Raw genomic sequence first — 13300 nt, forward strand, 5'->3', positions numbered from 1 at the left:
TCGACAAGAGAGCCAGGAGAATGCATCTAGTTTCGCTTTCAGATTACAACCAATCAGATTTTCTGAGATAAGCAGTAGGTCCTGGCCCCTTAGACTCTCCTCCAGTCTTCCCATTCCATCAGATGGCAGCTTTTCCTCACACAGGTAGTGAGATGTCCACACTGGCAACTAACCGGATCTGCCACCTTCAGCCAAAGTCTGCATTTGTTTTTACAACGAGTATTTATTTCAGGAATTTCAAATTTCTGAAAACATGCTTATAAATTGAGAATCATAACCTTTGTTTATAAAACCTTGAAAACAGTCACCTAAATTATCTTTAGTTGCTTATAAATTGAGAATCATAACCTTTGTTTATAAAACCTTGAAAACAGTCACCTAAATTATCTTTAGTGGATTTTAAACAAAGCAATAATTCATCTGAAATAATGGTGACTTGCAAGACCCTAATGCTTCCAGATACCAAGATGGTACAACCTTTGTTGGAAATCTTCCATTTTATAACTTGACTTTTGCCATGTTCAAATCTAAATCAAATGACAGAAGCAGATGGAGAAATACTCTGCCTTGTGCACATCATTTATACACAGGCTTCTTAACCCAATGGGAAATTTGGACACAGCCTTGACAAATAATTGGCTCCTCCAATGGTGTTTTCAGGAGGCGTATCGGAAGGAGCAGCTGATCAACCGGCTGATGCGGCAGTCCCAGCAGGAGCGCAGGATCGCCGTGCAGCTCATGCATGTTCGGCATGAAAAGGAAGTTTTGTGGCAGAACAGAATTTTCCGAGAAAAGCAGTATGAAGAAAGACGACTTAAAGATTTCCAGGATGCTCTTGATCGAGAAGCGGTAAACAATAGCTCCCTTAAAAATCTGTCTAAGGTTACTTCTGATCCTTTCTACCAAGTCAAGGTAAACAAAGTGGCCTTTAGTTGGCAGTCACTTAAAAAGAGCTAATTTTCATATGACTTCTCTCTTATCTCCCCATTTTTACTTTTGTATAACTAATTGACAGTGCATAGAGTTTCTACATATTACACTCTCCCCCTTTAGTCTTGATTCCACCCATATTTGATGTTCACCACCCATCTTTATGTCCACGTGTCTTTGGTCATTTTGGTTGCCTGAAACGCATTCTCCAGTAGATTCCTCAACGAGGGCTCAGGGAACAATATTCCCTGTGTGTTGTATTGGGTATTGTGTATTGTATACTGATGACAGTATATGCCTTTTATACCTGATTGTCAGTTTTGCTGTATATAAAATTCCTAGTTCACATTTTCTTTCCTTGAATATTTTCTTCAGGTAAAAGTGCTATTGTCAAAAAGATTAATGATAATCTAATTTTCAATTCCTTGTGTGATCACTCCATTTTTCTAGATGTATACAGAACTTTATTTTCCTTTAAAATCTGTGAAGTTTACTAGGATGGTATTGGTGTTCATTATTCTAGGTGAACATTCTCAGGCAGTGAGAGCATTTTTAAGCTGCCTCCTTTTTATAAGATACCATCAGTCTTTAATAAATAATTCCTTGCTTTCTGATAAAACAGGGTTTTATCAGGCCCATAGTGTATTATTCCTTCCTCCAAACCCAAATAGGCCACTTATCCAGGGTACTCTGGTTGATTGTATTTGAGAATGGCACATAGGCACCAAGATCCAGAAGGATCGAGGCCCTTTTATAGCTCTGAAAATCAAAATATCTAATCTTTTGATTATTTAATACATTAATATTTTTCCTTATCTTTATGTATATATGGATTCTGATAATCAAAATAGGTCTATTTTATCAACGGATTATGTACTTCTTGCCTATTTCCTACCGGAGATATTTCAGATTTATTCAATCTGTTGGTCCAGATTTGATTGAAGAAATACAGAACTCATGGGAGTGGCCCTTGAGATAGCCTGTCTTTACTGCCATAAAGTAGTCACAAAACTAGGCTGAATAGAAGAGAAAACCTCATAAAAAATAGGAAGGGAATGTTTTATTTATCAGATTCATGGTTTGCACTATGATATTCCATGAAAATAAATATAGCTTTTGCCAAAATTATGCAATTTTTAGAAATGTCATTTGAAAGTCAGGAAAATGGTGCTTTTGCCTTTCGTAGAATAGACATAGCTGAAACGTGAGGGGTAGGGGTGAAGAACTAATACCTCCATGACTCCATGAATTTGAGCTGCAGGATCACTGATTTCAAGAGTCCTCTTCAAGAGCTGAATTATCTGGATAATTGTTTCATCCCTCTTTTTTGACAAGAGTGAACTTGAATGGATTGAATGGCATTCGCTTACATTACAAATGATGTGTTTAGCTAATCTTTCTAAGTGCCTATTGAAAAATGTGTCTGCTTCAAGCCCGGTTAATGAAGTGCAGAATAGCAAAGCATTTATAGCAGGACTGGGCTCACTGTGATAAGAAGCACTACCTGCTTTTTTCTTTAACCAGGCTTGAACTGACTTTGGAGGATTGGGACGCTCAGGCCTCAGAGACCAGAACTGTGAGGTTCTGTAGCATCTGAAAAAGTATATCCCTTTCTCTCACGATGATTACCTTTCCTTAAAGCTGAGGTGTCTGCTTCCCTGGCACCCCTCTCTGTGAGGTGGCTGGATTTCACGGGTTATCTCCTCAAACACTGAATTTATCACCTCCTACATCAACAGTGGCTGGTGTGTAAGTAGGAGCCAGAGAAATAAATACTGAAGTGAAGTTGCCAGAGGAACACTGTTACCTTTCTTTTCTTCCTAGTCTCATGCACTAAATAAACAAAATACATTTTGTTCCTCACAGCAGATCATTCTACTGCTTCACTTTTGTGAAGAAGAGAGTTTTTTAAATTGTTTTTATTACTCGTTACTGGTTTTTTTTTTTTTTTTTTTAGTTTTTTTTTTAGTTTTTGTTATTGTTTGTGGTGGAGAAGGAGGAGAATTCTAGAAATACCTTTTATCCTATTACAAATTTATAGTCTGTTAATGGGGCACCTGGGTGGCTCAGTCAATTAAGCATCCGACTTTCGCTTTCGGCTCAGGTCATGATCTCAGGGTCGTGGGATCAAGCCCTGCATCGGGCTCCACACTCAGTGGGGAGTCTGCTTGGGATTTTCTCCCTCTTCCTCTACTCCTTCCCCTGCTCTCACTCTCTCTCTCTCTTTCAAATAAATAAATAAATATTCCAAAAAAATTAAAAAATAAAAAGTCTGTTAATGATACAGGCTATTATAGGCTATTAATAATATTATCAATATTATTAATCTGCTATTACATGGTCCCTTTCTGTTTAGTTCTGCTGTGGAAGCACTCTCCTGGTTTTCTTCCTATTTCATTGGCTGCCCCTTTTTGGCCTTCTTTGTAGGCTCATTCTCCTCTAATACCAAAACATTCAATGTCAGGGTTCCTTAAAGCTCAGTTCTAGGCCTCTTTCTTTGCTCCTCTGTTATTTCCTCAGACAACCTCTTAATGCACAACCATGGTACGTAATTGCTGCAGTAGACAACTCATGCATTTGTATCTTGTCCTCTGCAGTAAAGACCCATATGTTCAGCTGCTCTCCTGACATCTCTACTCCTATATCTCAGCGACACCTCAAATTCAACATGTTAAAGCCAAATATATGACCCTTTCTACTAAACTGGTCTTTTTCAAATTTCCATATTTCCATAAATGGCAACCCTGTTTATTCGGTTATACAGGTGCAAAACCTCAAGATCCACTTGAACCCTGCTTCACCCTCTCTTCCATATCTAAAACATCACTCAGTACTGTCAATTTCATGTGCTAAATATCTCTTCAATTTGTCCATTTTTCCCTGTGTCTACACCACCACCCCAGTCTCTACTACTGCTACTACTACTGCTACTACAGTGGTCTCCTTCATCCATTTTGAGTTACTATGAATTAGCAACTAATTGGGGTATGCAAGAACGCAACATTCTTTATATTGTTTAAATCACCCTAAGCTTGAACTCCAGCAGTCCACCTCTGCCCACAGAGATGCACGGTGCCCCAGGTCACAGGCCAGGTCATCAGAGAAACACTGCCCAGCCTGTTGCCTTTGAGACCTCAGTTACCCCAGCCCACACATTGCCTCCTGTGGCACATGTCTTCAGAGAGGCTGTTCCAGCTTTTGTTGGTCCCTCACATGCTCCCTTCTGAGTCAGTGCTGCTCCCTAGGAAGTGCCAGGGAGTGGGTGCACATCTCTTCCTCTTTCTCTTTGCTATCAAAATCTTCCCTCCTCTCCTCTCCCTTGGAGTGACCTAGATTAATTTGCCTTTGAATATAGTCCTTGAAAGTGAGAAGGAGTTTCCAACAGTTTCTACTTTTCTGTCCTGAAGAAGTTCCCTGGAGCAGGAGTTTAAAAAGACCTGTTAGAAATGAAGGAAGAGGAAATTAGAGATGACTTGGACAAATTACCTGCCCTACTATCATCTCCAAATCCTCCACCATTGTGCAGCCAGAGGAATCTTCTTGACTCTCAGTTTTGACCATTACCCTCTTACTCAAAAACCCACCCATGGCTTCTCTTCGACCAGATCCCTACTCATACCTTGCTCCCTTGTATCTCCCGGACTCTGGCCATACTGGTCTGCTCTCAGATCCTCAAACAAGTCATTTCTTCTGCTATTCCCCTTCTTGCCTCATGCCTTTCCCCAGCTAACCCTCATCTTTCAGAACTCTGTGCACAGGCCACTTCTTATCTAGGTCGGGCCTCCTGTGATGGGTCATACTCCGTCATCCTTCCCGGTGACACATATCATACAAGTATACATTCATTGTGTGGCTTTTTCACTGCCTCTCCCACTGGATGTAAACTCTATGAAGAAAGGGATCGTGTTTGCTTCTGCTCACTACTGTTTCCCCAGGGCTGAGGCCAATGTCTGGTACATTTCAAGAAAGGCCGGGGTGGTGGTGGTGGGGTGAACAGTAGTGTGGGAAGGGAGAGAGAGAGAGAGAGAGAACTTTCTGTTGTCCATCATCAATTTTTGTCTGTGTTGGTTTTGTATTTAGATTAAATCTGCTTATCTCATCCTCTAAGGTAATTGGGCATCTATATTAAGTGTTTCTGATTTCAAATTTCTATTCTACCTATTATTAGTAGTAGTACTTAATTATAATAATATTTAACATTTTTTGAGCACTTCTCGTGAGTCCAGCATTGAGCTATGTTTATCACATGCATATATAATTCTCCCAACAGCCATCAGAAGTGAACACTATCCTTGTCTACATTTTATTTTATTTTATTTTTTAAGATTTTATTTATTTGACAGAGAGAGAGACAGAGAGAGAGAGCACAAGCAGGAGGAGTGGGAGAGGGAGAAGCAGGCTTCCCGCCAAGCAGGGAGCCCAATGCGGGGCTTGATCCCAGGACCCTAGGATCATGACCTGAGCTGAAGGTAGACGCTAACGACAGAGCCACCCAGGTGCCCCTTTGTCTACATTTTACACATAAGGGAAACAAGGCTTAGAAAGCTCGCCTTCACACGGCCTGTCAGTGGTGTAGGCAGGAGCACAGCCGGCTCTAGCAGACTCCAGAGTCTGGGCTCATAACCACCAAGACTGACTACCTCCCACAGACTTCCTTTTTCCTTTTCCTTCTTTCTTTTTTTAGGGCTTCAACCCAGTTTGCTGTAATGCGACAGGAAATTGTGGTGGGTTTAGCACAGGGCAGCGGGGTGGGGTAAAGGTAGACTAGTAGCTGAAAAGAAGGAAGGAAGACATGGAGGGAGGGAGGGAGAGAGCCCTGAGGTGAAAGCTGCTGCCTTCCTGCTAGGATCATTCCACCGGTCCCTGCAAGACTTGGGTCCCTTCCCACCCGAAACATTTCCGCCTGCTTTACAGGCACTCTGCAGTCAAGCACCTTCACACTCGCAAGTTCTCATCTGGCTACTCCTGCTCTTTTAGCTGCCTCTTCCTCTGACCTCTTCACAGGTGAAGAAGCACACCGTAACGCTTTGTACTTAAATGGTATGCTTTCCCTAGGAAGACGGGGCCTACAGAACAATACGGCAATAACAAAGTCTGGTGTGATTCCTGCATTTGCCAAATGTCCAGGACTGACCTCAGGGGTCACCCAGCCCAACCACTTTCCCAATAAAATTAAAAAAAAAAAAAATAACAAAAACAAATGAACCTTCCATTTAGTTCAGTGGACAAAAGCAGTCCTTTGTCAAGCATTTAGTCATGTGTGAGTAGTATCATAAGAAATATTTGCCCCAACGGGATGGTTTGGTGAGTTTTTCTGTGTATGCCAAGTCTTCTTAATATCCCACTTCACGGTGAGGACATGGAGGCTGAGGGAGGCTTGGGCTAGGAGCCTAGGACTTGACTTCTGTCTACAGGCTGGGACTTGACTGATGGCAGCTCCTCCAAGGCCCAAGTTCATGTCCATTTTATACTCATTGGGTTAAGTTACAGGAGGCAAGTCTTGTTTCTGGAGCATGTTAGCACAGGATGGAATTTCTCAAAGAGCTGGGATAGCTATTCAAAAAGCAGCATTTAGGGGCGCCTGGGTGGCACAGCGGTTAAGCGTCTGCCTTCGGCTCAGGGCGTGATCCCGGCGTTATGGGATTGAGCCCCACATCAGGCTCCGCCGCTGTGAGCCTGCTTCTTCCTCTCCCACTCCCCCTGCTTGTGTTCCCTCTTTCACTGGCTGTCTCTAATAAATAAAAATAAAAAATCTTTAAAAAAACAAAACAAAAAAAACCCAAAAAGCAGCATTTAGTCATGCTGAGTTTGACCTTTGCACTTGGTGTGAAGAAAGGGTTTCTCTAAACAAAATAATAGTGCAAACCAAAGCAGAGGGTCATGACAAACTGTATTTCATTACTTTCTGCAGAAATAAATGTTCTCTATGAGTGCATTTTACCAATTTATTAAGGCTATAACAGCAGAATGGTTTTGTTGTTGTTGTCTAAATACATTTAACATTTGTTGATGCTTGTGAGAAATTCTCAAGCCAGTAATATCAGGAATCTTTCGAAATATTTTGTAAGTATAAATCAGTATCGTAGAACTCTGTCGCTAAAAGACGGGGGTGGGGGGTGGGGGGTGGCATTGGCCAGGCCGAGCAGATAGGTCAGGTTAAAGCTCCTTGGGTTCCAAGGGGCCAGCTGTGCTAGGGTCTGGTACAGACTTGCCTGTTTCTCTGTGATCCCTGACTATTTGCAGCCCTTGAATCAAGGTTGCTTTTTCAACACTTAAGATCCAATTTATCATTAATCTACATTGGGTTTTCCACAGTTAGACCACTTTTCTCTGTATTATATTTGGCTGATAAGATAAGCTAAAGGTGGAATATTTCTGATATCGTCTTTCCATCATACTCAGCAGTTGAGAAAGACAAAGCACTCTTTCGTGACTAAGTTTTTCTTGGTGTAAAAGGATGTTTCATTCTATTTAGATAATTTTTTTGCCTATTGAAATGATAATATTATTTTCATGTGAATCATCACACAGTGACATCACCTTAAAAATGTCTGCCTTCTTAGGCTTTGGCCAGACAAGCCAAGATTGATTTTGAGGAACAAGCCATCAGAGAGAAGGAAATTCATGAACAGATTGCTGTGGAAAGAGCTCAAGCTCGTTACAAAAAGCATTACACAATATGTGCAGAAATTTTGGACCAAATACTTGATTTGTCCACTAAAGTGGCGGACTACCGGATGTTGACAAATAAGTAAGTGTTGTTTTTTTATAATCACTATAGTAGAGACATCACAGAAAGTGAGAAAGGGTAAGATTGTAATGTAGACACTCAGTTGATAAGAGAGACAAAAATTTTTCTTGAAAAAACACTAAGTGGGGTCCAGGATACCTAGATTCCACTGATGAGCCTTATTTAAGGTATATTTATGTGTCTTTTAACATTTAAACTTTATGTCTGAATTATAATTTATAAAGACAACTATGATAATTTATTTGAAACACTTGGAATTCCTAAAAGACTGGAATTACTTGAAGATTATTTTACTGGTCATTAAATCTATTTATTTTCATTGTACTTTATTTGTAAAAGGAATGCATTTCTATGGAAATATTCAACAATACAAAATATATTAATAATATTCCAGGATAAGAAAAAGGAAAATCCAAATTAAAATAGAAAGTTAAGATCAAGGAATAAACTGGCACACGGTTATATTGGCAGCAGGAGATTTGCCAGTTGCTGCACCTGAGCTGCAAACTTTATCTGAGCTTCCTGATGGCCAAAGTAAAAAGGGAAATACAATCTGTCATGTATTTCCTTTTTTCCATTCTTGTTCCTTACAAAATATGGAACTTTTCTTGGCACTCAGTTTAGAACAATAGTTCATTCATGTGGTACCCCCCCCCTCAAGGTGCTCTGAGTAGTGTGGTGGATCTAGTGGAGAATGTCCTCAGGAATATCTTTTAAGCAAATGTATCATCTGGCTTCATAGACTTATTTCTTATGACATTCTTTGATGAAAGCTAAAGGGGAATGACATCACAGTAGATCTCAGTGAAAGTGATTCCACAAGGACAAAGATAAGGTGACCCAGTAAATGTGTACACATCTCAAATTACCTAGACTGAGATCTTCTTGAGAACCCACTGTTTTCCACAGTGGCTGCACCAGTTTACATTCCCACCAACAGCACACAAGGGTTCCCTTTGCTCCACATCCTTATTTTTTATTTCTTCTCTTTCTGATACCAGCCATTCTGACAGGTGTGAGTTGATATCTCATTGTGGTTTTGATTTGCATTTTCCTGATGATGAGTGATGTTGAGCATCTTTTCCTGTACCTGTTAGCCATCTTTATGTCTGCTTTGGGAAAATTTTAAAAATTAGATTGTGTGCTTTTTTTTTGCTATTGAGTTGTATGAGTTCTTTATAGTTTGGATATTATCAGGTATGTGATTTGCAAATATTTGCAAATATTTTCCCCCATGCAGTAGATTGCTTTTTCTTTTTGTTGATTGTTTCCTTTGCCTTGCAGAATCTTTTAAGCTGGATGTAGTCACACTTGTTTATTTTTGCTTTTGTCGCCTTTGCTTTTGGTATCAAATCCAAAAAAAATCATTGCCAAGACCAATGTCAAAGAGCTTACTGCCTGTTTTCTTTTGGGGGTTTTATGGTTTCAGGTCTTACGTTCAAGTCTTTAATCCACTTTGAGTTATTTTTTGTGTATTGTTTAAGATACATGTCTTTTAATTGCAATTGAACACAACAGTGACACATATATTTTATTAGTCTACACTGCTACCAGTGAAGATAAACTCCTGTTACCTCATTGAACAAGATTTTATCAGTATATATTTTTTTCTAAAGCTCAAGTATATTTTTGGTATCAGCCTACTCAGAAGAACTGACTTTTTAGACTGCTTCTTAAAATTATTAACATTCAGATAATAGGATATTAACTAAGTAACTGTAAGATTAAGTTTTGGACAATATGTAAGTTTTGATCACTTACTTCACCATAGAAACCAATGTCATTTCAATAATCCTGATGTTATAATATTTCTATGCCCAAGCTTATCGATTTCTAAACTTCCATATCTCTACAAAGTAAGCCTTAGCAAGTATAAATATTTTATTAATGGAAAACATAAGGTGATTATATTTGAAGTTGTACTTTTAATTGAAATACTACTTTTCTTCTTATGGCAAAACATACATCACAAAATTTACCCTTTTAATCATTTTAGATACACACTTCAGTGGCGTAATACATTCACATTATTGTGCAACCATCACCACCATCCATCTCCAGAACTTTTTTATTATTCCAAATTGAAGCGCTGTACCCATTAAATAACTCTCCAGCCCCTGATAAACCTCTGTTCTACTTTTGATCTCTGTGAATTTGTCTATTCTGGGTATCTAATATAAATGAAGTAGTGTACGATTTGCTCTTTTAGCGTCTGTCTTATTTCATTTAACCTAATGTCTTCAAGTTTCATCCATGGGGCATGTATCAGAATGAAATAAATGAAATATTACCTGTTTTGTTGTAATTTCAAGCTCTAGTCCAACCATTTCTAGAGAAATGCATCAGAATCATGTCAGACTCCTTCCTTTGCATTTTGTTCTTCTTGAAATTATTTTCCCGTCAACCTGTCCTAATCACTCATCAGACTTAAATAGAAATAGTTACTGAGAAATAATTTCAAAGGTTATCAAATATACAATGACAATAAAACCACCACACATTTGATTTTTCTATTACAAATTATTTGCAAATATGGAAACCAACTATCCTCCTAAAAGAGCTTTGGAAAATCCTCAGTCTGTTCATTTTCCACAGGAAGACACTGATATTAGAGCATTTAAAGGATTTCCTAAGATTGCACAGCCATTTAATGTCATAGCTGGGAATTGTTTTAGATGAACCTAAGTTTTAGGATAGTGCTCATTATTTTCAGATATATTGTTCTGTTAGGGCACAGTCATTATGAAAGTTTGAAGAACCAGTGGCTTGAAGTAACGTTGATTCATTCAAACCTACTAGGTTTAAGACATTCTACTAGTCATTAGCAATATACAGTAATAGTAAATGGAATCCCTAGCCTCAAACGGCAGACCATGGGGAATGTATATGATAATAGAAAGACTAAGGTTTAAGATGTATATTTGACTAACCATTGATTCATCTCTACCTTTTTTTAAATCTTTTTTGCTATAGTATGATTCCATATAAGTTGATGCATGATTGGAAGGAACTGTTTTTTAATGGAAAGCCCATATATGAGCAAGCCTCTATTAAGCATCTACCAGCTAAGCCCTCTGCAGAACAACTTATAGAACTGGAGAAGAGGGACTTGCTCGATAGCAATGATTATGAAGAATATAAGGTACTTACTAATACAGAATAATGAGAGAAAATACAATATAATACATGGTGTTTCTTTAACATTAATTAATGTCATTTCATCCCTATTAATAAAAATGGACATTTTATCTTTGCCTTTTCCCTTGTTTAATTTGTATTTCTATACTAATTTTTAAATGCCTAGTCTATTCATAATCTGTTATCTATTACTCCCAGTAATAGTAGGAGAGTGGTTTGAAAAAAATAAAACATAATATATTGTTAGGGCTGATAGATTTTAGAATTTTTAAAATATTTTAATTTATTCATTAGCATTTTCTTTGTCTGAGCTGTCTACCTTTGCTACAAAAACCCTTGTATAAAGATATTTCTTTAGTAATTTATTAAAATAGTATGTAGTTTTTAGAGGCATATGGAAGAGGAGAAGGTCTGAGTTTTAGGAGTAGCATAGATTAAAGAAAAAGTTTATTCAGAGATTTGAAAAAGTAGTGGGTGCCACTCGAGCTTAAAGAACTGTTTAAAAGGCTTTGGGGTCAGACAGACCAATGTGAGACCTTGGGCAGCCTGGGAGAGGCTCAGTTTCCCAATTTTTGAAATGGGGATAATAATATGCCTACTTTATTTTGTTGTTATGAAACTTATTTAAGATAATATGTGTTAAATACTTAGTCAAGTGCACTGCATGTTAGATACAAATAATACATATTAATTTCTTTCCTCACCACCCTGCTCGCCCAGTGAAGTTCATCTCACCTTTAGGAAGAAAGGTGTAAAATGAATAGCTATCAGATGGAAGTTCTAGGTAGATACACATCTGTGGAATGAAGAATGACGCCCATTATTATATCATTGAATGAGTTTATAAGGGTAGTAAGTGCAACATAGAAAAAAGAGAAGGAAGAATGATTTGACCTAATCATTTGCTGATATTCAGCAAATACACAATGAATGTTTGTCAAAAGGACACATGAATAAAATGAATGAATGACAATGAACAGGGCAAAGTGTGAAATAGCACTATTATGTAAATATTGAAAAAAGATAGATTTACGGGGGCACCTGGGTGGCTCAGTTGATTAAGCATCTGACTTTTGATCTCAGCTCAGGTCTTGATTTGGGGTGGTGGGTTCGAACCCCACTCTGGGCTCCATAAAATTTAAAAATTTTTTTTAAATTTTTAAAAAGATGAATTTATGATAAAATGGTAAGGAAAGAAAGTGAGCTTATGAGAAATTAAATGTACATCATTGTAATTGGATGAATCTATATTTGTATCATTAAGAGAATTTTTATTTAAGAATTGACTAGAACTTTACGGGATATACATGCATTTTTTTTGTATGGTGGTGGAATATAGTAGGTCTAGTGTGTCAACCTAAAATATCATGCTACATAGTAAATGCTCTGACAGTATTAAAATATGTGAAGGTATATTTTCTGTTGTAAATTAAAAGTCATTTTATTTGACAAATGATTTTGCTAATTTATAGGATATTTATTTCTAAGTTTTTTCTTAAACAGTTCTATCTACTCTATTCTTATTGCTTTCATAAATCAGGAGACCTGGTAGTCTGCAGCTTAGCAAAGATTTGCCTTTCTAACTTTTTTCTTGTTTGGGAAATCATTACCACAGGAACATGCTTGTCTTACCCACATCCTGAAGCAGATGGTATGTTTCTTTTGCAGGAAATTATAAACTTTTGTTAGGAGTATGTGAACGTCTAGCAATACAGTTTATTTTGTTTATAGCCTTTGCTGTTTTCCTAGAAATGAAAATTACCCTAGGATTTCTGATATATGTTCATATGCTCTGTTCCTTTTGACTACATGATGGAAAATAGACCGTACACAGGTGTTAGGATATTACTGTAAACTATCCTATTATCATTGCCTGTTATTAGAGCTTTTGTCTCTTCAGAAACTTGTTATATGTTCTTGCGTACAAGTCAAAAATAAATGCTTTAACTTGTAAACTATATTATCTGGCATAAGTAGCCTTTCATAGGAAGAAGAGGGGCAACAATTGGGGGCTTAGCTAAAGGAAACCATTGTCCACATTTATCATTGCTAAATTTACTCGGGATTTTTCATCCTTCAAGTAAATGCATAACTTAGAAATTAGTCTTTGAAGAGTTTACATTGTTTTTTTTTTTTTTAAAGATTTTATTTATTTATTTGACAGAGATAGAGACAGCCAGCGAGAGAGGGAACACAAGCAGGGGGAGTGAGAGAGGAAGCAGGCTCATAGCGGAGGAGCCTGACGTGGGGCTCGATCCCACAACACTGGGATCACGCCCTGAGCCGAAGGCAGACGCCCAGCTGCTGTGCCACCCAGGCGCCCCCAAAGACTTTACATTCTTAACATACTCTATTGATACACCCAGACCCAGCATCCTGAAAGAACGGATACATCCGGGCTTCAAGCCCACACTTTGAAAGCTCTGTCAGCATAAGTCATGATGCTTAAAATTTTTAAATATCACACCTAGAAATAGGCAT

At 38.1% G+C, this 13300-nt stretch overlaps 1 protein-coding gene across 6 annotated transcripts in view; it reads left to right on the forward strand.

The window, feature by feature from the left end:
- The window catches only part of SPEF2 (sperm flagellar 2), a 163307-nt gene that overhangs the window by 36918 nt on the left and 113089 nt on the right, over positions 1 to 13300 (forward strand). For all 6 annotated transcript variants that reach the window (XM_057312193.1, XM_057312194.1, XM_057312195.1 and 3 more), the window contains exons 7-9: positions 661 to 849; positions 7494 to 7681; positions 10655 to 10823. In XM_057312193.1, the coding sequence (XP_057168176.1) occupies positions 661 to 849; positions 7494 to 7681; positions 10655 to 10823 (546 nt within the window). The remainder of the gene's footprint in view (positions 1 to 660; positions 850 to 7493; positions 7682 to 10654; positions 10824 to 13300) is intronic.

Source organism: Ursus arctos, unplaced genomic scaffold (assembly GCF_023065955.2).
Source record: "Ursus arctos isolate Adak ecotype North America unplaced genomic scaffold, UrsArc2.0 scaffold_15, whole genome shotgun sequence".
NCBI lineage: Eukaryota > Metazoa > Chordata > Mammalia > Carnivora > Ursidae > Ursus > Ursus arctos.